Here is a 27,407-nt window from a genome sequence, read left to right on the forward strand (position 1 = left end):
AACAGCCCTGAGAACAGCGGCTTAGCCCTGCGTTCCAGACTTAACGGCCGTTGTGGCGTTTTCCCGCGGTCGTGGGATCGAATCTTGGCAACTGGCTCACATGAAAGGATGGCCGCAGTGTCCCGGAGGGGAAGGGCTCACGCGATCCCCTTTTTGCGACCTCCCGACGAAGCGAAGAGGGCGGGGAAGAGCTGGGTTCGCTTAACCTCACCACCGGGTGGCTAGCTTAAAACGATCGTGCTGATTCGCTTAACGGCGGTGGCGAGAAAAGTCGTAGAAATGGGACGGAGCTCATGGCGAGCTCCTTTTGGGATCACTTGACTCGCTTAACGATTGTGACAAAAACGATCGTCAAATGGGGCGCGGAATAACAGAGCTGGGAGGGACCCTGGGGGTCATCTAGTCTGACCCCTTGCTCAGGCAGGAGAACCTATGCCATGTCAGACAGGTGATTGTCTAGTGTCTCTTAAAAACCTCCAGGGATGGAGCGCCCACGATTTCTGGTGGCAAGCCGTTCCACTGGTTAATTGTCCTCACTGTTAGGAAGTTTCTCCTTTGTTCCAGGTTGCTTCTCTCCTTGATTATCTTCCACCCATTGCTGCCCTGCCCGTGGGCACTTTGGGGAACAGGTGGACACCCCCCCCACACCCACTTCTTCTTTATGGCAGCTCCCTCAAATAATAATGAAACACTGTGATCGTGTCACCGCTGGTCCTTCTTTTCCGAATAACAAAATAGCGGAGCTGGGAGGGATCTCGGAGGTCATCTAGTCCAGCCCCCTGCTCAGGCAGGAGATCCTACCTACACCCTTCCCGACAAATGGCCGTCCGCCAATCTCTTTTTCAGTCGCAACCTGGGGCTCTACTGCGGTCGTAATGCGGAGGGCGCCCCGCACTCCGAGGCTCTGGGTCCCGCTTCTGATAGGCGTCCCTCTTTTCCTCGTCCCGCAGACCACCTCCAACAACGTCCAGAGCATCATCGAGAGCCGCGTGGAGAAGCGCACCAAGGGCGTCTACGTGCCCATGGGGGGGAAAAGCATGATCACCTTCATGGATGATCTGAACATGCCGGCCAAAGACACCTTCGGGTCCCAGCCCCCTCTGGAGCTTCTCCGGCTTTGGCTGGACTACGGGTTCTGGTACGACCGCGCCAAGCAGACCATCAAACACATCAAGGTGAGGCCTCGCTGCACGGGGAGGGCGGGCCCCACCTGCGGCGCCCCCCCCACACTAGATCCCCAGGCCCAGCCGCGCGCCTGCCCGCCTGCCAAGGCGGGTTTGTTGGTTTTTTTTTTCCAGGCGCCTCTCCGGCACATTAAATGCGCTCACGTACCCAGCGCATTGTCTCTCCTTAGACCCCGGGTGGTTTGAAAACCCAGCAGCTGGCAAACAGAGACGTTTGTGCCCGGAATAATGGTTAAAGAGGCCGCCGTGTCTCTGAATTTCAGAGGAGAGGAGGGGGCCGGGCTGGCACAAGCCCCCCCATCCCCCCCGCCCAGGGGGCAGGGTGGCACGCGCCGTGGCAGTGATTATGCTCCGCTCTTTGTATGCTGCTGCTGCTTTCGTCTCTCTCGGCACAGAGGCGGCTAAACCCTTTGCAGCCAGAGGGTGGGCTGCGGGGAAAGGAGGGGGGGTGTCCTTCTTTTTCCCCCTCCCCTGGTTTTGATCCAGGAGGACGTCTGTCTCTTTTCCCACCCACCCCACCCCACCCCCAGGACATGTTCCTGATGGCAGCCATGGGACCCCCTGGCGGAGGACGCACGGTGATCTCCAGTCGTTTACAAAGCCGTTTCAATCTGATCAACATGACCTTCCCCACTGTAAGGGCTGTTTGGCGTGCAAGGGGGGGGGGAGCCGAGACGAGGAGCAAAGGAGAGAGAGAGAGACCCCCTCCCTAATCTTTCCCTGGCCCTCTCTCTGCTGGGTGGGTGGTCACCAGCTCCTGCAGAGGTGGTGCCCAGTTCAGACATCAGCCCACCGTCCCTCTGCGGAGGGCAGGGCTAGGATAGAATAAGAATAAGAATTGGAATGCAATGGAATAGAATAAGATAGAATAGAATAGAATACAAAATATGGAATGGAAATGGAAAGAATAGAATAGAATAGAATAGAATAGAATAGAATAGAATAGAATAGAATAGAATAGAATAGAATAGAATAGAATAGAATAGAATAGAATAGAATAGAATAGAATAGGATAGGATAGAATAGAATAGAATAGAATAATAATATACAGAATAGAATAGAATAGAATAGAATAGAATAGAATAGAATAGAATAAGAAATGGAAAGAATAGAATAGAATAAGAATAAGAATAGAATAGAATAGAATAGAATAGAATAGAATAGAATAGAATAGAATAGAATAGAATAGAATAGAACAGAACAGAACAGAACAGAATAGAATAGAACAATAATATACAGAATAGAATAGGATAGAATAGAATAGAATAATAATATACAGAATAGAATAGAATAGAATAAGAATAGAGTAGAATAGAATAAGAAATGGAAAGAATAGAATAGAATAAGAATAGAATAGAATAGAATAGAATAGAATAGAATAGAATAAGAATAGAATAGAATAGAATAGAATAGAATAGAACAATAATATACAGAATAGAATAGGATAGAATAGAATAGAATAATAATATACAGAATAGAATAGAATAGAATAGAATAAGAATAGAATAGAATAGAATAAGAAATGGAAAGAATAGAATAGAATAAGAATAGAATAGAATAGAATAGAATAGAATAGAATAGAATAGAATAGAATAATAATATACAGAATAGAATAGAATAAGAATAGAATAGAATAGAATAGAATAGAATAGAATAGAATAGAATAGAATAGAATAAGAATTGGAATGGAATGGAATGGAATGGAATAGAATAGAATAGAATAGAATAGAATAGAATAGAATAGAATAGAATAATAGAATAGAATAGAATAGAATAGAATAGAATAGAATAGAATAGAATAGAATAATAATATACAGAATAGAATAGAATAAGAATAGAATAGAATAGAATAGAATAGAATAGAATAGAATAGAATAAGAAATGGAAAGAATAGAATAGAATAGAATAGAATAGAATAGAATAGAATAGAATAGAATAGAATAGAATAGAATAGAATAGAATAGAATAGAATAGAAAACAGAACAGAACAGAACAAAATAGAATAGACCTGGAAGGGACCTTGGTGGTCTTCTAGTCCAGCCCCCCGCTCAAGCAGGGGAACCTATACCGTCTCAGACAAGTGACTGTCCAGTCTCCTCTTAAAAGCCTCCAGTGATGGATGATGGGGAGAGGTTTGTACTGGCCCTGCTGGCGAGGCACGGCTGGAAGGGGGGACTTGGTATCTCCACCTGCTTCTGAGCTGCATCCCATCAGGAGGTCCCTTGCACCTAACAGGACCTTCCAGTTGAGCTGGGATGGGGTCACCTTTTGGTCAACTCTAATTTGGGGTGAAATCCCCGTGGCTAAAACCCTTTTGGGGCTAATGTATCTCAACCTTGGCCACTGAAAGCTGTGTGGACTTCAACTCCCAGAATTCCCCAGACAGAAATTGGGGAGGGGGGGGCTCAATTGTGGCCTGTCTGTATTTTTCTCCACTTTGGCTGCTTTAAGACGTGTGGAATTCAACCCCCAGAATTCCCCGGACAGCATGGCTGTCCGGGGAATTCTGGGCGTTGAAATCCACACGTCTTAAAAGAGGTCAAGGTTGCCTTACATGCTCTCTTATTCAACATTTGATCCAGGTTTTCAATGCAATCCTTTAAAGGTTGGCTTTAACTCCTATTTTGGGCCAGGGGTTTGCAAGGGGGCCTCCTCCCCCAAATGCTGAAGCCCCTCCCACTCTAAAAATCACGGGGTCTCCTGGCGTAACCTCCGAGGGCCCCCCGTGTGATAGGCAGACGAGGGTTTTCCATCAGAACCAATCTACGCCCGGCAACCCTTGAAGACTATCCAGCTTGCAAAGAACTTCCAGGAAGGCAACTCCTGCAGCTGGAGGCTTATCTCAGACCCAGGTGGGGCGGGGAGGGGTGCTGTCCCGCCCCCACCCCCTACCCCTCTTCCTGATTTTTCTCCCCGTGGACAGGATTCCCAAATCCGCCGCATATTCGGCACCATGATCAACCAGAAGTTGCAGAATTTCGAGGAGGCCGTCAAGCCCATTGGCAACATCATCACCGAGGCCACCGTGGAGCTCTACAACAGCGTGGTCCAGCGGTTCCTGCCCACCCCGGCCAAGATCCATTACCTCTTCAACCTCCGGGACATTTCCAAGGTAGAAGCAGGGGTCCGTGGTGGCCCCTTCCTCCTCTCCAGCTAACGGGGGGCCCGGAGTCCGAATTATGTCACTGTTGAATGTCTAAGGAGATTCTCAGTCTTCTTCAGGTCCCGGTTGTCCCAAAGATGCTTTTTCAAGAGGCAAATGGACTTTCTGGTTCTTCTTTGAAGACCTTTCGCTTCTCGTCCCAGAAGCTTCCTCAGGTTCTGACTGGATGCTGGGGAAGGGAAGGATTTATACTCCTTGCAGGCAGCCGGTCCTTTGCCTTCTTTTAGAGAGCCATTGAGGCCACTTGGAGGTTTGTCCCAAAGGTGCTTTTTCAAGAGGCAAACTGGACTTTCTGGTTCTTCTTTGAAGAGGTTTCGCTTCTCATCCCTGAAGCTTTCTTCAGTTCTGATCAGATGGTGGGGAAGGGAAGGATTTATCCTCCTTGCAGACAGCTGGTCCTTTGCCTTCTTTTGGAGAGTCGTTGAGGCCACTTGGAGGTTTGTCTGTGTCCTCAGTTGTCCCAAAGCTGCTTTTTCGAGAGGCAACTGGACTTGTTTTTCTTTGAAAAGGTTTCGCTTCTCATCCCAGAAGCTTTCTTCAGTTCTGACTGAATGGTGGGGGAGTGGAAGGATTTATACACCTTGCAGACAGCTGGTCATTTGCCTTCTTTTGGAGAGTCGTTGAGGCCACTTGGTTCCCCATCATCCAGTCAGAACCTGAGGAAGCTTCCAGGGTGAGAAGCGAAACCTCTTCAAAGGAAAACAAAGAAAGTCCAATCGCCTCTCGAAAAAGCCCCTTTGGGACAACTGGGGACACAGATAAACCTCCAAGTGGCCTCAATCTAAAAGAAGGCAAAGGAGCAGCAGTCTGCAAGGAGTATAAATCCTTCCACTCCCCCACCATTCAGTCAGAACCTGAGGAAGCTTCTGGGGTGAGAAGAGAAACCTCTTCAAAGGAAAACAAAGAAAGTCCAGTTGCCTTTTGAAAAAGCACCTTTGGGACAAACCTCCAAGTGGCCTCAACGGCTCTCTAAAAGAAGGCAAATGACCAGCTCTCTGCAAGGAGTATAAATCCTTCCCTTCCCCACCATTCAGTCAGAACCTGAGGAAGCTTCTGGGACGAGAAGCAAAACCTCTTCAAAGGAAAACACAGTAAGTCCAGTTGCCTGCTGAAAAAGGCACCTTTGTCGCTGTTGAAGTTGCCTTCTCAAGAAACCCCATCGCCCTTGGCAAAGGGACGGGAGGGCGGGTGGGGGGCTGCAGGTGCTTTTCCACCGAAGCCAAGCCAGCCGACTCGCCTAGAGGAGCGACGGGCTCCCCGTACGCACGGCTTGCAAACCAGGTTCTGCCTTGGGCAAGGAAGCGAGTCTTCCTTAGCTCCTCAGAGTTTGGAATTAGGGAAGGATTTTCTCTTTATCCCGTCTTTTTTCCAAACGCCTTCGTCCTGTGGTTTCTTTCCCCCCCCCCCCGCCCTCCTCAAATCCTAAGGAATTTCCACCCTCCTCCCCCCCCTTCCTGCAGGCCAAGCAGGGAAGGCCTGAGGCCCACCCAGGTCTCTTTACGGCGAGCCAGAACGCGTGCCAGCCTTAAAATGTTTTCCTACGCCGCCCCCACGGATGCCCAGAGGCTGTGAGCATTAGGATTCCAAGCAGGGCAGAGATGCGGAGCGCACATCAAATGGGCACTGCGGCTTTGGAGACATGAAATGACGCCAAAATGTTTATCCCAGGTTTAAGCCCCGGAGCTCTCCTCCCGCACATCAAACGCAGCCAGGCGCCCGGGACCTGGCTCTCCGGTGCCAACCTGCCTCCCTTTTCAGCTGGCTAAGGGGTGCAGGGCAGGGCCAGAAATAGGGGTCCCTTCCCCCCCCAAAAGGAAGAGCCCACTCACACCCCGACCCCACCCCGTTGCTTCCCCAACTTCATCATTAATCCGTCGTTAGCACATTCTCCCGGGCGGCGTAAAGTAGGAGTATCCCAAGCCAGGCGGGCCCTATTTAGATCTTCACCTTTGTTCAATTCATTTACTTTTTTTTTTTTTGATCGTTCAAATGACACCTTGAACCGTAAAGAGCTGATGCGAGGAAAGGCAGATCAGGGTAAACAGGCAGGTTTCCCTGCAAAAAAAATAGGGAAGGGGGGGGACAGCATTTTAATTGAAAAGTTGATGACAGAAAGAAAAGAAGGAAGGAAGGAAGGAAGGAAGGAAGGAAGGAAGGAAGGAAGGAAGGAAGGAAGGAAGGAAGGAAGGAAGGAAGGAAGGAAGGAAAAGAAAAAGAAAGAGAGGAAGAAAGAAAGAAAGAAAAAAGCAAAGGAGGGAAGAGAAAGAGAAAAAAGAAAGAAAAAAGGAAAGAAAGAAAGAAAAAGAGAGGAAGAAAGAAAAAGGAAGAGAGGAAGAAAGAAAGGAAAGAGAGAGAGAAAGGAAAGGAAAGAAAAAAGAGAGGAAGAAAGGGAAAGAAAGAGAAAGGAAGGGAGGGAGAAAGAAAAAGAAAGGAAAGAAAGAAAGAAAGAAAGAAAGAAAGAAAGAAAGAGAAAGAAAGAAAGAGAAAGAAAGAAAAAGAAAGAAAGAAAGAGTAAGAAAGAAAGAAAAAGAGGAAGAGAGGAAGAAAGGAAAGAGAGAAAAAAGAAAGGAAAGAAAAAAAAGAGAGAGAGTAAGAGAAAGAGAGGAAGGAAGGAAGGGAGAAAGAAAAAGAAAGAAAGAAAGAGAAAGAAAGAAAGAAAGAAAGAAAGAAAGAAAGAAAGAAAGAAAAGAAAGAGAGAAAGAAAGAGAAAGAAAGAAAGATGAAAGAAAGAAAGAAAGAAAGAAAGAAAGAAAGAAAGAAAGAAAGAAAGAAAGAAAGAAAGAAAGAAAGATCACAACATTGGGATAACACAGGAGACCGTGTTTACTTCACCTGGTTTAAACTGATTAATTCTGGGCAGCTCGCAGCCAGTTCCAGCTTCTTAGATAATCCAATTAAATAAGGCTAGGTGTATTTTGCTTCAGTGAACCCTCTGCTCTATTGTTCCCTCTTAATTGTTAATAAATTGAGAGGAAGAAGAGAAACAGGACGGAAGAATTTCCTGCGGCTGTTCGTAGAGATAGCACAGAATATTTGTCGCTCAGGGTTGAACTGGGGAGGGGGCTGTTTCCTTGGTGCCCTCTGAGTGTGGCACTTTCCTTGCAGACGTTTCACGACCCAACTAGGGAACGTCACCAGTGCTCGAAGGGAAGGGAGGAGGAGGAGGAGGAGGAGGAGGAGGAGGAGGAGGAGGAAGGACCGCGGGGATCCTTGGTGGTCTCTGAGCTTGGGGGTTTCCTTGCAGACGTTTCACGACCCAACTAGGGAACGTCACCAGTGCTCGAAGGGAAGGGAGGAGGAGGAGGAGGAGGAGGAGGAGGAGGAGGAGGAGGAAGGACCGCGGGGATCCTTGGTGGTCTCTGAGCTTGGGGGTTTCCTTGCAGACGTTTCACGACCCAACTAGGGAACGTCACCAGTGCTCGAAGGGAAGGGAGGAGGAGGAGGAGGAGGAGGAGGAGGAGGAGGAAGGACCGCGGGGATCCTTGGTGGTCTCTGAGCTTGGGGGTTTCCTTGCAGACGTTTCATGACCCAAGTAGGGAACACCATCAGGGCTGACGATGATCATCAAGCCACTTGTACATAACTGATGACATTCCCTAGCTGGGTCATGAAACGTCTACAAGGAAACCACCCAGATCAGAGATCACCAAGGACCCTGCACTCCTCCTCCTCCTCCTCCTCCTCCTCCTCCTCCTCCTCCTCTTCCTCCTCCTCCTCCTCCTCCTCCCTGCAAACTCTTCTAGCACTGATGATGTTACCTAGTTGGGTCATGAAAAGTCTGCAAGGAAAACCACCAAGCTCAGAGAGACCTTTAGGACCCCTTAGCCACCCTCCTCCTCCTCCTCCTCCTCCTCCTCCTCCTCCTCCTCCTCCTCCTCCTCCTCCTCCTCCTTCTCCTGCTTGGCCTGGCTGAGTAGCAAAGCATCTTAATGGACCAGCCATTTCCCACCAAAAGGCTGGAGGGCAGAGAGGGCCCCTTCCCCATTGTGTCTAGCCACAGTCGGGTTTGTGTGTGTGTGTGTGTGTGTGTGTGTGTGTGTGTGTGTGTGTGTGTTGTGTTCAAGACCCTGCGCTTGTCCCGGATCTCCTTCAGGTCTTCCAAGGCATGTTGAGGGCCCACAAGGACTTCCACGACACCAAAGCCAGCTTGACCCGTCTCTGGATTCACGAATGCTTCAGGTAGGACCTCTGCCCTTCCTTCTTCCCTCAAGCCCATCGTCCTCCCCCGCTGGAGGGAAGGTGCCAGCTCCCCCTGCTGGGTTGGAGACGGCTTTGCAAGAGGCTGCTTTGAAGGTGGGGGGGGTTGGCGGTTGTCTCATGGCCCTGGCCAGCAGGGGGCGCCAGACTCAGTGGTGGCCAGGAAAAAGAAAAAATCATCTCATAATTATCGTCATCGAGGCGGGATGTAAATAAAATAAATCTAAGGTTGCCAATAGAGCTGGTCCTCCACGTTACGACCGCCATCCAGACCAGAATTTCTGGCGTTAAGCAAGGCGGCTGTTCAGTCGGTCGTGCCCAACTTTACGAATTTTTCGGTCACGGTGGTTTCAGCGATTCGTGGCAGTCCTTAAGCGAATGGAGAGGTCGTTAAACGAATCCTACCTCCCCCACCGTTGACTTCACTTGCGGGAATGTCGCAAAGGGTGATTGTGTGGCCCATGTCCCAAATTTTCATCCGATGAGCGCGGGGGGGGGCTAGGACGGTCGTAAGTGCGAGGACCGGTGGCAAATTGCCTTTTTCCCAGGTCACCGTAACTTGGAAGGGTCACTGTTTTGGAACGGAGGCAGTATCCCAGATGTAAGGCCACACCTGGGATCCCACATCCAGATGTGGCCGCCACATTAGCAAAACGTTCTTGAGACTCTGGAAAAAAAGAGAAGAGCAACTAAGACAGTTAGTTAAAGGCCTGGAGACTAAGACATCAGAATCAGAATAACAAGAGTTGGAGGGGACCTTGTAGGTCATCTAGTCCAACCCCCCGCCCAAGCAGGACACCCTAGACCAGAGGTCAGCAACCTGAAACAGTGAAAGAGCCACTTGGAACCGGTTCCCTCACAAAAGGAAAAACTGGGAGCCGCAAGAAATGTGTGCGCATGCACCTACATGCGCGCATGCGCAGAACAGGGTTTGACTGAAGAGTGGAGCCAAGGCGAGATATGCACCTACCTTGCATATTTGAATTGATTGAACTTTTTTAGTCCCGCTTTTTTGTTTTTTGGACTTCACATGGCAGAGGACTGGGAGCCGCATGCGACTCCGGAGCCGCGGTTTGCAGACCTGTGCCCTAGACCATTTCTGGCAGATGGCAGTCCAGGCTCTTCTTAAAAGCTTAAATATGTTCAAATATCAATTTCATGTTGAAATAAAAAGCAGGTTATCTCTCAGAATGGAATGGAATAAAACAGAACAGAACAGAAATAGAATAGAATTTTTTTTTTATCCCATTTATATCCCGCCCTTCTCCAAAGACTCAGGGCGGCTTACAAGCTTAGCAGTAGCCTTCATTCTATGTATAGGCCTGCTTGTTAGGGCTTTCACACACACCCCAAGCGGCATTATTACAAAGTCAGCTTAATTGCCCCCAACAATCTGGGTCCTCATTTTACCTACCTCGGAAGGATGGAAGGCTGAGTCAACCGTGAGCCTGGTGGGACTCGAACCTGCACTAATCGCAGGCAGCTGGTGTTGCTTAAGGAGGCGTTAGCCCACTGCTCCACCAACAATTAGAAATAAGGAATAGAATAGAACAGAACAGAATAGAATAGAATTATAATAGTATAGAACAGAATAATAAAATATAGAATAGAATAGAATAGAATAGAATAGAATAGAATAGAATAGAATAGAATAGAATAGAATAGAATAGTGAAATATGGAATAAAATAGAAATTAGAATAGAATAGAATAGAATAGAATAGAATAGAATAGAATAGAATAGAATAGAATAGAATAGAATAGAATAGAATAGAATAGAATAGAAATAGAAATTAGAATAGAACAGAACAGAATACAATAGAATAATAAAATATGGAATAGAATAGAAATAGAAATTAGAATAGAACAGAACAGAATACAATAGAATAATAAAATATGGAATAGGAATAGAACAGAACAGAACAGAATAGAATAGAGGTGGAAGGGACCTTGGAGGTCATCTGGTCTAACCCCACCCAACCCACCCAAGCAGGAGACCCTACACCATTTCTGACCGATGGTAGTCCAGGCTCTTCTTGAAAGCCTCCAATGATGAAGGCAACTTCTGTTCCACTGGTTGATTGTTGACTCTGTCAAGGATGTATGTGTTCTTCTTACATATGAAGAACGGTTGTAGTTTGATGAAAAGGAGTGACAGGATAGCCGTGTTCCAATATCTCAGAGGTTGCCACAAAGAAGAGGATGGTCAACATATTCTCCAAAGCACCAGAAGGCAGGACAAGAAGCAACGGATGGAAACTGGTCAAGGAGAGAAGCAACCTGGAACTAAGGAGGGATTTTCTCACAGTGAGGATAATTCGCCAGTGGAACGGCTGGCCACCAGAAGCTGCGAATGCTCCATCACTGGAGGTTCTTAAGAAGAGACTGGACAACCATTTGTCCGAAACGGTCTAGGGTCGCCTGCTTGAGCAGGGGGCTGGACTAGAAGACCTCCAAGGTCCCTTCCAATGCTATTCTGATTGACTCAACCAATGGTTGTAAGGCGAGGACTGCCCGTCTAAGGGTCTTTGGGCCTTTCTTCCCGCCGTCCTTCTCCGCAGGGTCTTCTCGGACCGCCTGGTGGACAGCCCCGACATGGAGACCTTCGTGGCTCTGCTGGGCGAGAAGCTGGGCACCTTCTTTGACCTGACCTTCCACCACATCTGCCCCAACAAGCGGTCGCCCATCTTTGGTAGGTGCCAGCTCCGCTTTGGCCACGGTCGTTAAGCGAATCATTGCGGTTATTAAGGGAATTTCCACGGCCGCTAAGCGAATCCAGCTCCCTCCATTGAGTTTGCATAATAATAATAATAATAATAATAATAATAATAATAATAATAGAGTTGGAAGGCACCTTGGAGGTCATCTAGTCCAACCCCGTGCTCAGGCAGGAAACCTTATACCATTTCAGACAAAGGGCTGTCCAGTCTCTTTGGAGGACAATTGGGAAGACAGCTTACATGACCCTGGGGGATGCTGCGGCAGTGTTCAAAACCATCATAAGTCCTTTGGCTCAGTGGCGCTGTCACTTTAAATGGTCAGTAAATGAACGGCTGTAAGTCGGGGACTATAAATTTCTCCTTAGGATCCTCCCCACGGTGTCAAATAGGCAGCTATCAAATATGTTCTGAGCTCTCTGGGGCCAATTTATTGACTCATCTAGAGAGAAGGACTAAGTAAAGAGGGAGTTAATACAGGTAAGTCCTCGACTTACGACCGTTCGTTTAGTGACCATTCAAACGGCCCTGGAAAAAAAAGTGAATTAAGGACCCTTTCTCCCGCTTACGACTGTTGCAGCGTCACCCCGCGATCCAAGTTCAGACGCTTGGCAACCGACTCTTGACGAAGGTTGCAGCGTCCCCCCCGGGGGTCATCCCGTGATCCGAAATCAAGACGCTCGGCAACCGACTCACATTTACGACGGTCGCGGCATCCTGGGGAGAGAGAGGGGGAAAGAGAGAGAGAGAGAGAGAGAGAGAGACGCGATCCCTCCCTTTTTTTTTGCAACCTCCTGACGAGCGGAGTCCACAGGGGAAGACCGTGCGGCTCACTTAACAACCGCAGTGATTCGCTTAGCAGCCGTGTCGAGGAAGGTGGTGAAACGGGGGCAAAACTCACTTCAGAAATGTCTCACGTGGCCGTTTCCCCCTTTCCAGGCGACTTCATGCGCAACGTCTACGAGGACATGGTGGACATGGGCGTCCTGAAGGCCGAGATGGAGCGGGCCCTGGGCGAGTACAACCGGTTGCCAGGGGTGGTGCCCATGAGGCTGGTGCTCTTCCGAGACGCCATCGAACACAGTGAGTGGGGCAGGCCGGGGGTCGGAGGGCGGGGGGAGAGGAACACGGGCAGAAGAGAAGAGCAGAGCAGAGCCGGAAGGGACCTGGGAGGTCATCTAGTCCAGCCCCCTGCTTATTCAGAAGACCCTGTCCCATTTCAGGCAAATATGTAATGTGATCAGAATAGAAGCTGGAAGGGACCTGGGAGGTCTTCTAGTCCAGCCCCCTGCTTATTCAGAAGACCCTGTGCCATTTCAGGCAAATATGTAATGTGATCAGAATAGAAGCTGGAAGGGACCTGGGAGGTCATCTAGTCCAGCCCCCTGCTTATTCAGAAGACCCTGTGCCATTTCAGGCAAATAGGTAATGTGATCAAAATAGAAGCTAGAAGGGACCTGGGAGGTCTTCTAGTCCACCCCCCTGCTTATTCAGAAGACCCTGTCCCATTTCAGGCAAATATGTAATGTGATCAGAATAGAAGCTGGAAGGGACCTGGGAGGTCTTCTAGTCCAGCCCCCTGCTTATTCAGAAGACCCTGTCCCATTTCAGGCAAATATGTAATGTGATCAGAATAGAAGCTGGAAGGGACCTGGGAGGTCTTCTAGTCCAGCCCCATGCTTATTCAGAAGACCCTGTCCCATTTCAGGCAAATATGTAATGTGATCAGAATAGAAGCTGGAAGGGACCTGGGAGGTCTTCTAGTCCAGCCCCATGCTCAAGCAGGAGAACCTATGCCGTCTCAGACAACTGACTGTCCGGCCTCTTCTTAAAAACCTCCAGGAGTGGAGCACCCAGGATTTCTGGTGGCAAGCAGCTCCGCTGGTTCATGGTCCTCACTGTCAGGAAGTTTCTCCTTAATCCCAGGTTGCTTCTCTTCTTGATCAGTTCCCATCCATCGTTTCTCGTCCTTCCCTCTGGTGCTTTGGAGAATAGCGTGACCCCCTCCTCTTCTTTGTGGCAGCCCCTCAAATACCAGAACACTGCTATCGTGTCTCCCCTATTTCTTCTTTTCTTTAGACTAGCCAAACCCAAGTTCTGCAGCCGTTCCTCCTATGTTTTGGTCTCCAGGCCTTGGATCCTCTTAGCTGCCCTTCTCTGCACTTTATCCAAGGTCCCAACGTCTTTTTTTTTTTTGCACTATGGTGACCAAAACTGGTTGATAAGAGCAGCCACAACTTCTGGAGATCCTGGCTGCTTCAAGGCACAGTAGGTGGTCCGCACGGCTGGTCCACTTGCCGGTGACTCTTTCCCCCCCCTCCCCTCTCTTGCAGTAACCCGTATCGTCCGGGTGATCAGCCAGCCCCGTGGCAACATGCTGCTGGTGGGCATCGGAGGGAGCGGGCGCCAGAGTCTGGCCCGCTTGGCTTCCTCCATCTGCGAGTACTACACGTTCCAGATCGAGGTCTCCCGCCAGTACCGGAAGCAGGAATTCCGAGAAGGTGGGTGGCTTGCTCACCTCGTCGTGAGGTCGAGAACCTTGTTCCAGAAGTTGAGTTAAGTTGAGCTAAGGGGGAATTCTGGTCCTTAGATTTAAAATACTTGGAAACTAGTTGAAAATAAGGACTCTGTCCCTTTAATGTTCAAAAATTAGACCTAAAAGGAAAATGAATTATTGTGAATATGTTTGATCTATTGATTAACTCAGGTTTTTATCTATCTATCTATCTATCTATCTATCTATCTATCTATCTATCTATCTATCTATCTATCTATCTATCTATCTATCTGTGTCTGTCTCTGTCTGTCTGTATATCTATCTATCTATATCTATCTATCTATCTATCTATCTATCTATCTATCTATCTATCTATCTATCTATCTATCTCTTTATATCTATCTATCTATCTATCTATCTATCTATCTATCTATCTATCTATCTATCTATCTATCTATGTCTCTATCTGTCTGTCTGTATATCTATCTATCTATGTATGTCTGTATATCTATCTATATACAGTCTGTCTGTCTGTATATCTATCTATATCTATCTATCTATCTAGTCTGTCTATCTATCTATATCTATCTATCTGTATGTATGTATATGTGTGTGTGTATGTGCGTGTATATATATATGTATGTGTGTGTGTATATATTTATTTATATTTATATTTATACACACGCACACACATATATATATGTTGTGATTTATAAAAGGGGATATTTGTATTATCAAGTGGATGATTTAATATGGTGGGAAATAGATAACTTTTAGGAAATAGAACCAGATTATATTCAAATAGATAAAAATGTGTATTTTGGGTATTGGACTTTTTTATACAAATTGAGAATAAGGGAAATTTTGCTTACCTGAGGCTTGAAAATTATCCGTAGCAAAGGTTAACTTGGAATATTGATGAGAGACTAAAAAGTGGGTAAAAATTAATAACAGGGTATGGATTGTCTGCGAAGATGGAATGTAGTTAAGGTACGTATTAGCTAAAAGCTCATTGATCAATGTAATAACGATGTTTTTATCGAGTTGATATAATAAGAATTGTACTAGCTGCAATACGAGACAGTAACTGTTCAGGGAAAAAGAGAAGAAATATCTTGATGTTGCAACTTGAGACTTGCACTAGAGATTTTGTTATCGAACTATTGATTAACCCAGTCACCATGTTGCTTTTTAAACACCCAAGTGTAAAATTGGAAAAATCAATTAAAATTTTTTTTTTAAAAAAACCACACAGAATCTTCTTCCAGATGGGTCTAGGTGATGCGCGTGTCCTTTTCCCCTCTCCAGACATCAAGAAGCTGTATCGGCAGACGGGGGTCGACCTGAAGCCCACCACGTTCCTCTTTGTGGACACTCAGATAGCCGACGAATGCTTCCTGGAGGACATCAACAATATCCTCAGCTCCGGAGAAGTTCCCAATCTCTACAAACCGGATGAGTTCGAGGAGGTGTGTGTGACACGGGGCAAGCATCCCCTAGCTAGCCATCGCCGTCCTCTTGCGGGCTTGGTGGACGCTCTTGAGTTTTTGAGTAGATTGTGAGATGTTGAGACTCTGGAAAGAGTGGGGAGAACAGCAGCTCCCCTTCCCCCCGCCCCCGTTGGTCTGCCGGCTGGGGATCATGGGCGATTCCTCCCCACGTCTGGAGAAAACCCGCACTGCAAAATGCAGAATTTTGACAGCCCACGTCTATTCCATTCTATATTCTGTATTCTATTCCGTTCTGTATTATTCTATTCTATTCTATTCTATTCTATTCTATTCTATTCTATTCTATTCTATTCTATTCTATTCTATTCTATTCTGTATTTTATTATTCTATTCTATTCTCTATTCTATATTTTCTATTCTGTTCTATACTTTATATTCTATTCTATTCTATTCTTATCATTATTCTATTCTATTCTATTCTATTCTATTCTATTCTATTCTATTCTATTCTATTCTATTCTATTCTATTCTATTCTATTCTATTCTATTCTGTATTTTATTATTCTATTCTATTCTCTATTCTATATTTTCTATTCTGTTCTATACTTTATATTCTATTCTATTCTGTATTTTATTCTATTCTATATGTTATATTTTATATTCTATTCTATATTTTTATTTTTTATTTTATTTTAATTCCATTTATATCCCGCCCTTCTCCAAAGACTCAGGGCGGCTTACAAGCTTAGCAGTAGCCTTCATTCTATGTATATGCCTGCTTGTTAGGGCTTTCACACACACCCCAAGCGGCATTATTACAAAGTCAGCTTAATTGCCCCCAACAATCTGGGTCCTCATTTTACCTACCTCGGAAGGATGGAAGGCTGAGTCAACCTTGAGCCTGGTGGGATGCGAACCTGCACTAATTGCAGGCAGCTGGTGTTACTTAAGGAGGCATCAGCCCACTGCTCCACCATATTCTATTCTGTATTATTCTATTCTATTCTATATTCTACTCTGTTCTATTCTGTATTTTATTATTCCATTCCATTCCATTCCATTCTATTCTATATTCGACATTCTATTCTATTCTATTCTGTATTGTTCTGTTATATTCTATATTCTATTCTGTTCTATTCTATTCTATTCTGTATTTTATTATTCCATTCCATTCCATATATTCTATTCTTCTATTCTATTCTATTCTATTCTATTCTATTCTATTCTATTCTATTCTATTCTATTCTATTCTATTCTATTCTATTCTATTCTATTCTATTCTATTCTATTCTATTCTATTCTATTCTGTATTTTATTATTCCATTCCATTCCATTCTTAATCTTAATCTCATTCTCATTCTCCCTCCGCCAGATCCAAAGCCACATCATTGACGCTGCCCGGACGGAGGGCATCCAGGAGAGTCAGGACAGCCTCTTTGCCTACCTGATCGAAAGGGTCCGCAACAACCTGCACGTGGTCCTGTGCCTGAGCCCCGTGGGGGACCCATTCAGGTGGGGCTGGGCAGTGGGTCTCTCCAGACAAGGCGGGCGGAAGGTTCTGCATGGAGCAACAGCGCCCTCCAGTGGCCAAATTAGCCGTAGGTTTGGTGCACAGGTGGAAAGTTTCTAGAGCAGGTGGTCTTCCAGCTTGGCCCTTTGATGACTTGTGGACTTCAACTCCCAGAATTCCTCAGCCAGGCACGTGGTGTTATGTGGCAGGTGCTTGTCTGTTTGAATTCTCAAGTCCCAGAGCAGTTTAACTTTTATCATTTTCTACGATTTGTCTCTATTTTACGGTCCCACCAGTTCTGGCTTGCAGGCAAATGACATTTCTTGCAGATCTTCCAGTCCACCGTTGTTGCTACTTTGTCGTGCCGCTGCTTGTAGTCAGTCTGTGCGATCTTCTTGCAGCAGCTCACCGGGTGGTCCACTGTTTCTTCAGCTACTTTGCAGAGGTGGCACTTACTATCTGTTGCTGTCTTCTCAATTTTGACTTTGTATGTGTTTGTCCTTAAGGCCTGGTCTTGTGCAGCCAGAATTAGTCCCTCCGTCTCTTTCTTCAACTTTCCTGCTCTTAGCCATTGCCAGGTGTTGTTATTATCTGCTTTCCCAGCTATTTTTTTTTTAAAATGTACTGGCCATGTAGTGCTTTGTCTTCCCACGCCTCCGTTCTGTTCCTCATTTGGTCTTTCTTGTAGGCCAGTTCGGCCTCTCCAGTAGTCAGCAAGCCTTCCCGAGATACTAATTTCAGTGCATCTTCATCATTGTCCTTCAGATATTCTTCCAAAGCCATTTTTATTTTTTTATTATTATTATTATTATTGTTGTTGTTACATAAACCTTTATTCATAAACATGAAACTCAGCCAACTGAACACTCAAATTGACTGGTACGAATGGTTGACACAGGTTGCTGCCAGCATCCTAGGTATCAACCAGGTACTGTGGTTGTTGTTGTTATTATTATTATTATTATTATCCAGTGGAACAGCTTGACACCAGAAGTTGTGGGTGCTCCATCACAGGAGGTTTTCAAGAAGAGACTGGCCAGCCATTTGTCTGAAACGGTATAGGGTTTCCTGCCTGAGCAGGGGGTTGGACTAGAAGACCTCCAGGGTCCCTTCCAGCTCTGAATCTATGATTCTGTTATAATCAGTAGGACGAATTGCCGCCTGAAGTTGCGGGTGCTTCATCACAGGAGGTTTTTAAGGAAGAGACTGGGCGGCCATTTGTCTGAAACAGTGTACGCTTTCCTGACTGAGCAGGGGGTTGGACTAGATGACCTCCAGGGTCCCTTCCAGCTCTGAATCTATGATTCTATTATAATCAGTAGGACGAATTGCCGCCAGAAGTTGCGGGTGCTTCATCACAGGAGGTTTTTAAGGAAGAGACTGGGCGGCCATTTGTCTGAAACAGTGTACACTTTCCTGCCTGAGCAGGGGGGGGGTGGACTAGATGACCTCCAGGGTCCCTTCCAACTCAGCTATTCTGTCGCTCTGCCCCCAGGAACCGGATCCGCCAGTATCCTGCTTTGGTGAACTGCGCTACCATCGACTGGTTTTCAGAGTGGCCGAAGGAAGCCTTGCTGGAGGTGGCGGAAAAGTACCTGGAGGGCGTGGATTTGGGCCTGGTGGAAAAGGGGAGCCTCGACACGGTGAGTCCAAGCGGGGATCCCGCACACCCTGTCTGGGACTCGGGGAGATCTCGGGGTCCTGGCGGACGATCCCTTAAAGGTGAGCCAGCTGTGTATTTGAGGGGCTGCCCCAAAGAAGAGGGAGTCCAGCTCTTCTCCAAAGCTGTTCTGTACCAGCCTGCTACCGGCCCTGCAGAAAAGGCAGGGACAACCCCTTTTACAAGAAGGCAAGAAGAGGCTGGAACGAAGCCTGCCAAATTTATGAACATAAAAACATAAACAGAGCAAAGAGAGCAAACACGAACCAAACATGGGACAAATCTTTATTTCCTGTTTCGGCCTAACCGAAGGCCATCCACAGGCAGTAGTCACAACAGTGACAGCTCATATTTGTGTAAATCTAAAATTTACACACACACACAAACACACACACACACACACACATATATATATATATATATATATAGTTTATTCATTTTTTATTATATATATATATATATGTACATGTGTGTGTATGTGTGTGTATATATATGTACATGTGTGTGTATATATATATATGTACATGTGTGTGTATGTGTGTGTATATATATATGTACATGTGTGTGTGTGTGTTCTGTACCAGCCTGCTACCGGCCCTGCAGAAAAGGCAGGGACAACCCCTTTTACAAGAAGGCAAGAGGCTGGAACGAAGCCTGCCAAATTTATGGATACAAAAGCAAACAGAACAAGACACGAACCATGAAACAGGAGCTATTCAAACGGTTGCCTTCAGCAAACCAGCCCTCCCACGCATTCCCCTTTTTATACAGTTCAGGGCGTGGCTTCTCTCTGCCTCCTTCCGAGGTGCCCCATTGCCTTCCTCTGTTTACTCCTGATTGACTGCCTCCTGCGTCGGGCGTCCTTGAACAGGGCCGGCTGTGGGTCATCTTCATCCACGCTGTCAGGCTCACACAGCTGGGTCTGCGTCGTGACCAGGTGGGAGGGGCCTGGCTGAGGGCTCTGCGGAGCCTCAATATTATTCTCAGCAAGCTCTCCAACACCCCCCTCCTCCTCCTCCTCTGAGTCGTCCGACCCAACTGCCGAACCCACAGGCTGACCCTGAATCACAACAAAAGCCCCTGAAGGCAGGACAAGAAGCAACGGACGGAAACTCATCAAGGAGAGAAGCAGCCTGGAATTAAGGAGAAACTTCCTGACAGTGAGGACAATTAACCAGTGGAACTGCTTGACACCAGAGGTTGTGGGTGCTCCGTCCCTGGAGGTCTTCAAGAAGAGACTGGAGAGCCATCTGTCCGAAGTGGTATGGAGTCTCCTGCTTGAGCAGGGGGCTGGACTAGAAGACCTCCAAGGTCCCTTCCGTTGGCTGATTGTCCTCACTGTTTGGACGTTTCTCCTTAACTCCAGGTTGCTTCTCTCCTTGATGAGTTTCCATCCATTGTGGGTCTCTTGACAATTTGCTGCAGCCAACCCGGCACGGCCAACTCGTTGCAGGACGCTGTGGGACACGAGTTACTCTAATATCAAAGAAATGGTGGAATAGAATCATTAAAGGATGCAAAAGGAGGGATAGGGTGAAATTGGAACGGCCAAAATGAAAATGTTTTTCCCCCCTTCGTTTGAATAATTAAATTGAACTGTTAAATTGTCCTGCAGCCAGTTGGCCGTGGTGAGTTGGCCGTAGTGAGTTGTTCCATTCCCGAGAGGCCTAACCTAGAACTAAGGAGAAATTTCCTGACAGTGGGAACAATTAACCAGTTGGACAACCTGTCTCCAGAAACTCTGATTGCTCCAACACTGGAGGTCTTTGAGGAAGAGATTGGACAGCCATTTGCCTAGAACAGGGGTAGGCAACCTCGGCTCTTTTATGACTCATGGACTTCAACTCCCAGAATTCCTGAGTCAGCTATGCTGACTCAGGAATTCTGGGAGTTGAAGCCCATGAGTCATAAAAGAGCCGAGGTTGCCTACCCCTGGCCTAGAATGGTATAACACAGGGGTCTCCAAACCTGGCAACTTTAAGATTTGCAGACTTCAACTCAGAATTTCTGGAGATTTCCATGCTGACTGGGGAATACTGGGAGTTGAAGTCCCCCAAGTCTTAAAGCTGCCACCTTTGGAGACACCTAGTATAGGGTCTCCTGCTTGAGCATGGAGGGTTGGACTAAAAGACACCCCCCCCCCCGAGGTCCCTTCCAACTCTTGTGATCCTGTATTCCCGCTTTCCCCTAGATGCAAAAGCGAGTGGCTAAAATCTTTGTCACCATGCACTGGTCGGTGGCCAGGTACTCTCACAAGATGCTGCTGGAACTCCGGCGCCATAACTACGTCACCCCCACCAACTACCTGGAGCTGGTCTCCGGCTACAAGAAGTAAGGGGGGATTTGTGGGAGGGCGGGGAAACTCCCTCTTCCCAGGAGAAGGGTCCCACGTTTGGGGGACAGGAGAGTCAAAGGGCCGGGCCCCGGGGCCCCTTCAAGTCGCCCAGTGGAAGGGAAGGGACCTTGGAGGTCATCTAGTCCAACCCCAGTGGTCCCCGCAGCACAGGTCTTCTCCTGTCCGCCCCTTGGCAGGCTCCTGGCTGAGAAGCGGAAGGAGCTTTCCGATCAAGCCAACAAACTCCGCAACGGCCTCTTCAAAATCGACGAGACCCGGGAGAAAGTCGAGGTGATGACCCTGGAGCTGGAGGAAGCCCGGAGGAAGGTGGCCGAGTTCCAGAAGCAGTGCGAGGAGTACCTGGTGATCATTGTCCAGCAGAAGCGGGAAGCAGACGAGCAGCAGAAAGTGAGTGTCCGAGGTCGGCGCCACCCGTTTCCCGCCCGACCCCACGGTGGGCGCGCCGTTACCCTCTGTGTCTCTCTCCACTCTTCGTCCTCCCGCAGACGGTATCGGCAAACAGTGAGAAGATCGCCGCCGAGGAGATTAAGTGCAAAACCTTGGCTGACAACGCCCAGAAGGATCTGGAGGAAGCCTTGCCCGCCTTGGAGGAAGCCATGAAGGTAGGCCGCCACAGAAGGTTGGCACCGCCGATTGGCACCATGAAGGTTTGAGGAGAAGCCCGGGAGGAGTAGGGGACGATCCCTTAAACGCCAGCTGGCTGTGTGCGGCGGCAGCCCCAAAAAAGCGAATACGATCCTCGGTTGCGTAAACAAGAGGCGCGGAATCAAAATCACGCGCAGCGTCAGTCCCGCTTAGTAAAGCCTTAGTAAGGCCACGCCTGGAATACCTGCATCTAATTTTGGTGCCCCACATTACACAAAAGACGTTGAGATGCTGGAGAAAGCGCCGAGAAGAGCAACGAAGACGATTTAAAGGCCTGGAGACTAAAACGTACGAAGAATTGGGTTTGTCTCTAGTTTAACGAAAATAAGGACTAGTGACATGAGGGTAGTCTTCCAGTGTTTGGGGGGGTGGGGCTGTCACAAAGAGGAGTGGGGGTCCACCTATCCCCCAAAGGACCTGGATAAGAAGCGATAGATAGATGGAATATTGATCAAGGAGAGAAGCAACCTGGAATTAAGGAGAAACTTCCTAAAAGTGAACAACTCCCAGAATCCCCCAGCCGGCGTTGAATTCTGGGGAGGTGAAGTCCACAGATCTGAAAGTTGCTAAGGGGGATGGATTGGCTAATGGAGGGGTGGGAATCCCCGGAAGCCCCTCTTACCTTGAAGGGAAGGGGAAAAGAGAGAGACAAAAGAGGGGAGGGAGGGAGGGAAGGAGGGTGGAAGGAATAGAGATGGGAAGGGAAGGGAAGGAAGGAAGGAAGGAAGGAAGGAAGGAAGGAAGGAAGGAAGGAATCGGTGGAACGACTTGCCACCAGACGTTATGGGTGCTCCATCATTGGCAGTTTTAAAGAAGAGACTGGACAGCCACTTGTCTAAAATGGAATAGGGTCCCCTGCTCACGCAGGGGGCTGGACTAGAAGACCTCCGAGGTCCCTTCCAGCTCTATTCTATTCGAAGTCTAACTCACTCTCTGGCTTCCCAGGCCTTGGAGTCCCTCAACAAGAAGGACTTGACGGAGATCAAGTCTTACGGCCGGCCACCTACGCTGGTGGAGACCGTGATGCAGGCGGTCATGATCCTGAGGGGCAACGAGCCCACCTGGACCGAAGCCAAGAAGCAGCTAGGTAAGAGGTCCTGGGGAAGCCACCACGAGGGTCAGCCGGGCGTCGTCCACCTGTCTCCTCCGTGGGCAGACATCTCGGTTTCCTCGGAACAAACCCTCAACTCTCGGAGGGATCCAGAACCTGGTTTCTCTCCTGCGGAGGAGGTTAGGTTCTGGGCGGGATGACACGACGGCTTGGACCTGTCTTCTCCAGGAGAGCCCAACTTCATCAAGCAGCTGGTGCACTTCGACAAGGATAACATCTCCGACAAAGTTCTCAAGAAGATCAGCGCCTACTGCTCCCAGCCAGACTTCCAGCCAGATATCATTGGGCGGGTCTCAGTGGCCGCCAAGTCGCTCTGCATGTGGGTGCGAGCCATGGAGGTGAGGAGCAGCCTTCAGCCATGGGTGGCTACCCTTGGTCTCCAGCTCGGGGACCTTGCTAACCTCTCCCCTCTTGCCTCCCCTCACCCAGATGTACGGACGCATCTACCGGGTGGTGGAGCCCAAGCGGGCCCGTATGAACGCCGCCTTGGCCCAGCTGGCGGAGAAGCAGGCAGCCCAGGCCGAAGCCCAGGAGCGCCTCCGGGAGGTCAGTTCCGTGGAGCAGAGGACGATCCGGGACGGGGTGTCGCGGCCTTGGCCGCTGTAAGACGGGTGGACTTTCAGTTCCCAGAATTCCCCAGCCAGTGCTGAATTCTGGGGAGGCGAAGTCCACGGATCTGAAAGTTGCTGAGGGTTGAGAACCGCTGGCCCCGGGGGATGGATTGGGAAGGGGAAGGAAGGGAGGGAGGGAGGGAGGGAGAGAGGAAGGAAGGAAGGAAGGAAGGAAGGAAGGAAGGAAGGAAGGAAGGAAGGAAGGAAGGAAGGAAGGAAGGAAGGAAAAGAGGGAGGTAGGAATAACTATGGGAAAAGGAGGGAAGGAAGGAAGGAAGGAAGGAAGGAAGGAAGGAAGGAAGGAAGGAAGGAAGGAAGGAAGGAAGGAAGGAAGGAAGGAAGGAAGGAAAAGAGGGAGGTAGGAATAAATATGAGAAAAGGAGGGAAGGAAGGAAGGAAAAAAGAAGAGGGAGGAATAAATACGGGAAAGGGGAGGAAGGAAGGAAGGAGATGGAAGGAAGGGAAGGGAAATAGAGAGAAAAGGAGGGGTTAGGAGGTAGGAAGGAAGGAAAGAAATAGAAAAGAAGGGAAGGGAAGGAGAGAGAGGGAGGGGAGGAAGGAAGGGAAGAGGGGAAGGGGCACCAGGGGCGGCCTCGGTGGAGGGCCTGGAGACCCCTTCCCTCCCCTCCGCCTCCCCCCAGGTGGCCGAGAAGCTGGAGATGCTGAAGAAGGAGTACGAGGAGAAGCTGGCGCAGAAGGAGGAGCTGCGCAAGAAGTCGGAGGAGATGGAGATCAAGCTGGACCGGGCGGACAAGCTGGTCTCCGGCCTGGCGGGGGAGAAGATCCGCTGGGAGGAGACCGTCAAGGTGGGCCTCCATCCACGCCCCCCCCCCTCCCAGCCTCTCTCTCTGGCTCCCTGGGAAGGAAACCCCACCCCCCGCCCCGATGGGGGTCCAGCACCCCCTGGAGAGTCCTGGGGCAGCCAGGGTGAAGTCTGGGGTAGGGTGGGGGGTCTCCAAACTTGGCAACTTTATGACTTGTGGACTTCAACTCCCAGAATTCCCCAGCCAGCCTTCCCCTCCTCCCATCTTCCTTCCTTCCTTCCTTCCTTCCTTCCTTCCTTCCTTCCTTCCCTTCCCTTCCCTTTCCTTCTTTTTCCCATCTCTTCTTTCTCCCTCTTTCCCTCCCCCCGTCTTCTCTCTCTCTCTCTGTCCCCTCCCCTCCCTTTCCAACGCTGGCTGGCTGGAGAGAGTCTTTGGCTTCCCGCAGGGCCTGGAGGAAGACCTGGGCTACCTGGTGGGCGACTGTCTGCTGGCCTCGGCCTTCGTCGCCTACATGGGGCCCTTCCTGTCCAACTACCGGGATGAGATGGTCTCCCACATCTGGATGAAGCAGGTGAGCCTTCCTCCTCCTCCTCCTCCTCTTCCTTCCTTTAGCCCTGATGATGCTACCTAGTTGGGTCACGAAACGTCTGCAAGGGAACAACCCAGCTCAGAGACCCCCCCAAGAACCCCAGAGTTGTCCTCCTCCTCCTCCTCCTCCTCCTCCTCGCAATCCCTTCTAGCCCTGATGATGCTACCTAGTTGGGTCGTGAAACGTCTGCAAGAAAAGCACCAAGCTCAGAGAGCGCCAAGGACCCCAGAGTTCTCCTCCTCTTCCTCTTCCTCTTCCTCTTCCTTCTCCTCTTCCTCCTCCTCCTTTTCCTCTTCCTCCCTCCCTCCTCCTCCTCCTGCTCCTCCTCCCACTCTCTTCTAGCACTGATGATGTTCCCTAGTTGGGTCATGAAACGTCTGCAAGAAAAGAAGCAAGCTCAGAGAGCGCCAAGGACCCCAGAGTTCTCCTCCTCTTCCTCTTCCTCTTCCTCTTCCTTCTCCTCTTCCTCCTCCTCCTTTTCCTCTTCCTCCCTCCCTCCTCCTCCTCCTGCTCCTCCTCCCACTCTCTTCTAGCACTGATGATGTTCCCTAGTTGGGTCATGAAACGTCTGCAAGAAAAGAAGCAAGCTCAGAGAGCGCCAAGGACCCACACACACACCTGTCCTCCTCCTCCTCCTCCCTCCCTCCCTTCTAGCACTGATGATGTTCCCTAGTTGGGTCGTGAAACGTCTGCAAGGAAACCCCCAAAAGCTCAGAGACCGCCAAGGACCCCACAGTCCATCTTCCCTTCCCTTCCCTTCCCTTCCCTTCCCTTCCCTTCCCTTCCCTTCCCTTCCCTTCCCTTCCCTTCCCTTCCCTTCCCTTCTAGCACTGATGATGTTCCCTAGTTGGGTCATGAAACGTCTGCAAGGAAACCGCCCAGCTCAGAGAGCACCAAGGACCCCACAGTCCTCCTCCTCCTCCTCTTCTTCTCCTTCTCCTCCTCCTCCTCCCCCCCTCCTCCTCCACTTCCTCCTCCTCTCTGCAACCCCCCTCTCTTCTAGCACTGATGACGTTCCCTAGTTGGGTCCTGAAACGTCTGCAAGGAAAACAAGCAAGCTCAGAGAGTAACAGGGACCCCACAGTCCTCCTCCTCCTCCTCTTCTTCTCCTCCTTCTCCTCCTCTTCTTCTTCTCCTCCTCCTCCCCTTCTCCAGTAAAATCCACACTCCCTTTAAGATAAGATGAGAAGAGGAGAGGAGAGGAGAGGAGAGGAGAGGAGAGGAGAGAAGCTTTATTGTCATTTTTTTCACTGTGGGCACAACGGCACCCATCAAAAGTGAAATTTAGTTGCCCGCTCTCCAAGTGAAACACATACATGACACGCACACCTAAGCATACTATATACAGCATATGTGTAGACCCACCTGCCCTACATGTACATAACAAATAAATATTAAACACCGTCCATCTTTAGCCCTGACGACGTTCCCTGGTCGGGTCAGGAAACGTCTGCAAGAAAAGCGCCCAGCTCGGAGATCACCCGGGACCCCACAGCCCTCCCCCTCCCCGTTGCGACCGGGGGTGGGTGGGACTGCTGGGGTTTGGAGGCCCAGGTCTTTGTCCCGTCCTTCCTGCCTCGGAGAGGGAGGACCGGAACGACACCCCCACCCTCACCCCCTGGCGTGGTGGGCCTGGCAGGGAGGGATCCGGGTGGGGGGTTTCGGGGTGCCGAAGGAAGGCCAGCCTGATCCGGGCTCCTCCTGGCTTTCCTCCCGCAGATCCGGCAGCTGCATGTGCCCTGCTCGCCGTCCTTCACCTGCGACAGCTTCCTCTCCAACCCGACCGTCGTGCGCAACTGGAACATCCAGGGTCTGCCCTCCGACGACTTCTCCACCGAGAACGGGATCATCGTCACCCGGGGGAACCGGTCAGCCCCACGTCCTTCTGGGCCGGCCTGGCTTCGGGGCTTCCCGGGGGTGGGGGTGGGGGGGAGTCCGTCCCCGCAGGGGCCCCCCCAAGGGACCGAAGAGGTCCTGACGGGGCCTCCCGTCTCCCCTTAGGTGGCCTCTGATGATCGACCCTCAGTGCCAGGCCACTAAGTGGATCAAGAACATGGAGGCCAAGAAAGTGAGGAGCCCCCTTGACCCCCCCTCCCCTCCCCAAGCCTCTCCTCCCTCCCGCCCTCCTTCTGACTTTCCCCTTCCTTCCTTCCTTCCTTCCTTCCTTCCTTCCTTCCTTCCTTCCTTCCTTCCTTCCTTCCCATTCTCATCTCTGTCCCTCCCCCTCTCTTCCCTCCTGTTCTCATCTCCCCCTTCCTTTCCTCCCTCCCTTCTCTTTCCTATTTCCTTCCTTTCTTCCTCCCTCCTCTCTCCCTCCTTCCTCTCTCCCTCCCTTCCTTTCCTCCCTCCCTTCTCTTTCCTATTTCCTTCCTTTCTTCCTCCCTCCTCTCTCCCTCCTTCCTCTCTCCCTCCCTCCCTTTCCTCCCTCCCTTCTCTTTCCCATTTCCTTCCTCCCTCCCTCCCTCCCTCCCTCCCTCCTCTTTCTGATTTCCTTCCTCCCTCCTTTCCAATTTCCTCCCTCCCTCCCTTCTTTTTCCCATTTCCTCCCTCCCTCCCTCCCTTCTCTTTCCCATTTCCTCTCTCCTCTTTCCGATTTCCTTCCTCCTTCCCTCCCTCCCTCCCTCCCTGGCTTGGGCTGGGCTAGGGGTCCTGCGTGAGTCTCCTGTCCCCTCGTTATCAGTTTGGGGAGGAGAGGGGGCGCCGTGAGCGATGGTCCCCAACCGTCCCCGGCCTTCGGGACCCCCTCCTCCACCCACCCACCGGGCCCCCGCCCAGAGCCTTCCTCCTCCTCCTCTTCCTCCAGGGCTTGAAGATCATCGACCTGCAGATGCCCGACTACATGCGCATCCTGGAGACGGCCATCCAGCTGGGCTCCCCGGTGCTGCTGCAGAACGTGCAGGAAGAGCTGGACCCCACCCTGGCCCCCATCCTCAACAAGTCGGTCACCAAAGTGG

At 49.6% G+C, this 27,407-nt stretch overlaps 1 protein-coding gene across 1 annotated transcript in view; it reads left to right on the forward strand.

Annotated features, from left to right (window-relative positions):
- Positions 1–27,407, forward strand: part of LOC308677862 (dynein axonemal heavy chain 2-like) — a gene marked incomplete at both ends in the record, with an annotated part of 121,978 nt that overhangs the window by 76,001 nt on the left and 18,570 nt on the right. Inside the window, 21 exons of the mRNA XM_081344562.1 lie at positions 951–1,175; positions 1,715–1,819; positions 4,108–4,296; positions 8,441–8,526; positions 11,104–11,234; positions 12,199–12,342; positions 13,593–13,760; positions 15,065–15,225; positions 16,580–16,719; positions 18,213–18,360; positions 20,569–20,708; positions 20,910–21,120; positions 21,219–21,335; positions 22,324–22,465; positions 22,658–22,827; positions 22,919–23,035; positions 23,742–23,906; positions 24,310–24,435; positions 26,173–26,321; positions 26,455–26,521; positions 27,257–27,407. Of these exons, the coding sequence (XP_081200688.1) occupies positions 951–1,175; positions 1,715–1,819; positions 4,108–4,296; positions 8,441–8,526; positions 11,104–11,234; positions 12,199–12,342; positions 13,593–13,760; positions 15,065–15,225; positions 16,580–16,719; positions 18,213–18,360; positions 20,569–20,708; positions 20,910–21,120; positions 21,219–21,335; positions 22,324–22,465; positions 22,658–22,827; positions 22,919–23,035; positions 23,742–23,906; positions 24,310–24,435; positions 26,173–26,321; positions 26,455–26,521; positions 27,257–27,407 (3,052 nt within the window). The remainder of the gene's footprint in view (positions 1–950; positions 1,176–1,714; positions 1,820–4,107; positions 4,297–8,440; positions 8,527–11,103; positions 11,235–12,198; positions 12,343–13,592; positions 13,761–15,064; positions 15,226–16,579; positions 16,720–18,212; positions 18,361–20,568; positions 20,709–20,909; positions 21,121–21,218; positions 21,336–22,323; positions 22,466–22,657; positions 22,828–22,918; positions 23,036–23,741; positions 23,907–24,309; positions 24,436–26,172; positions 26,322–26,454; positions 26,522–27,256) is intronic.

This window comes from Vipera berus (genome assembly GCF_964194415.1).
Source record: "Vipera berus genome assembly, chromosome: Z".
Lineage (NCBI taxonomy): Eukaryota > Metazoa > Chordata > Lepidosauria > Squamata > Viperidae > Vipera > Vipera berus.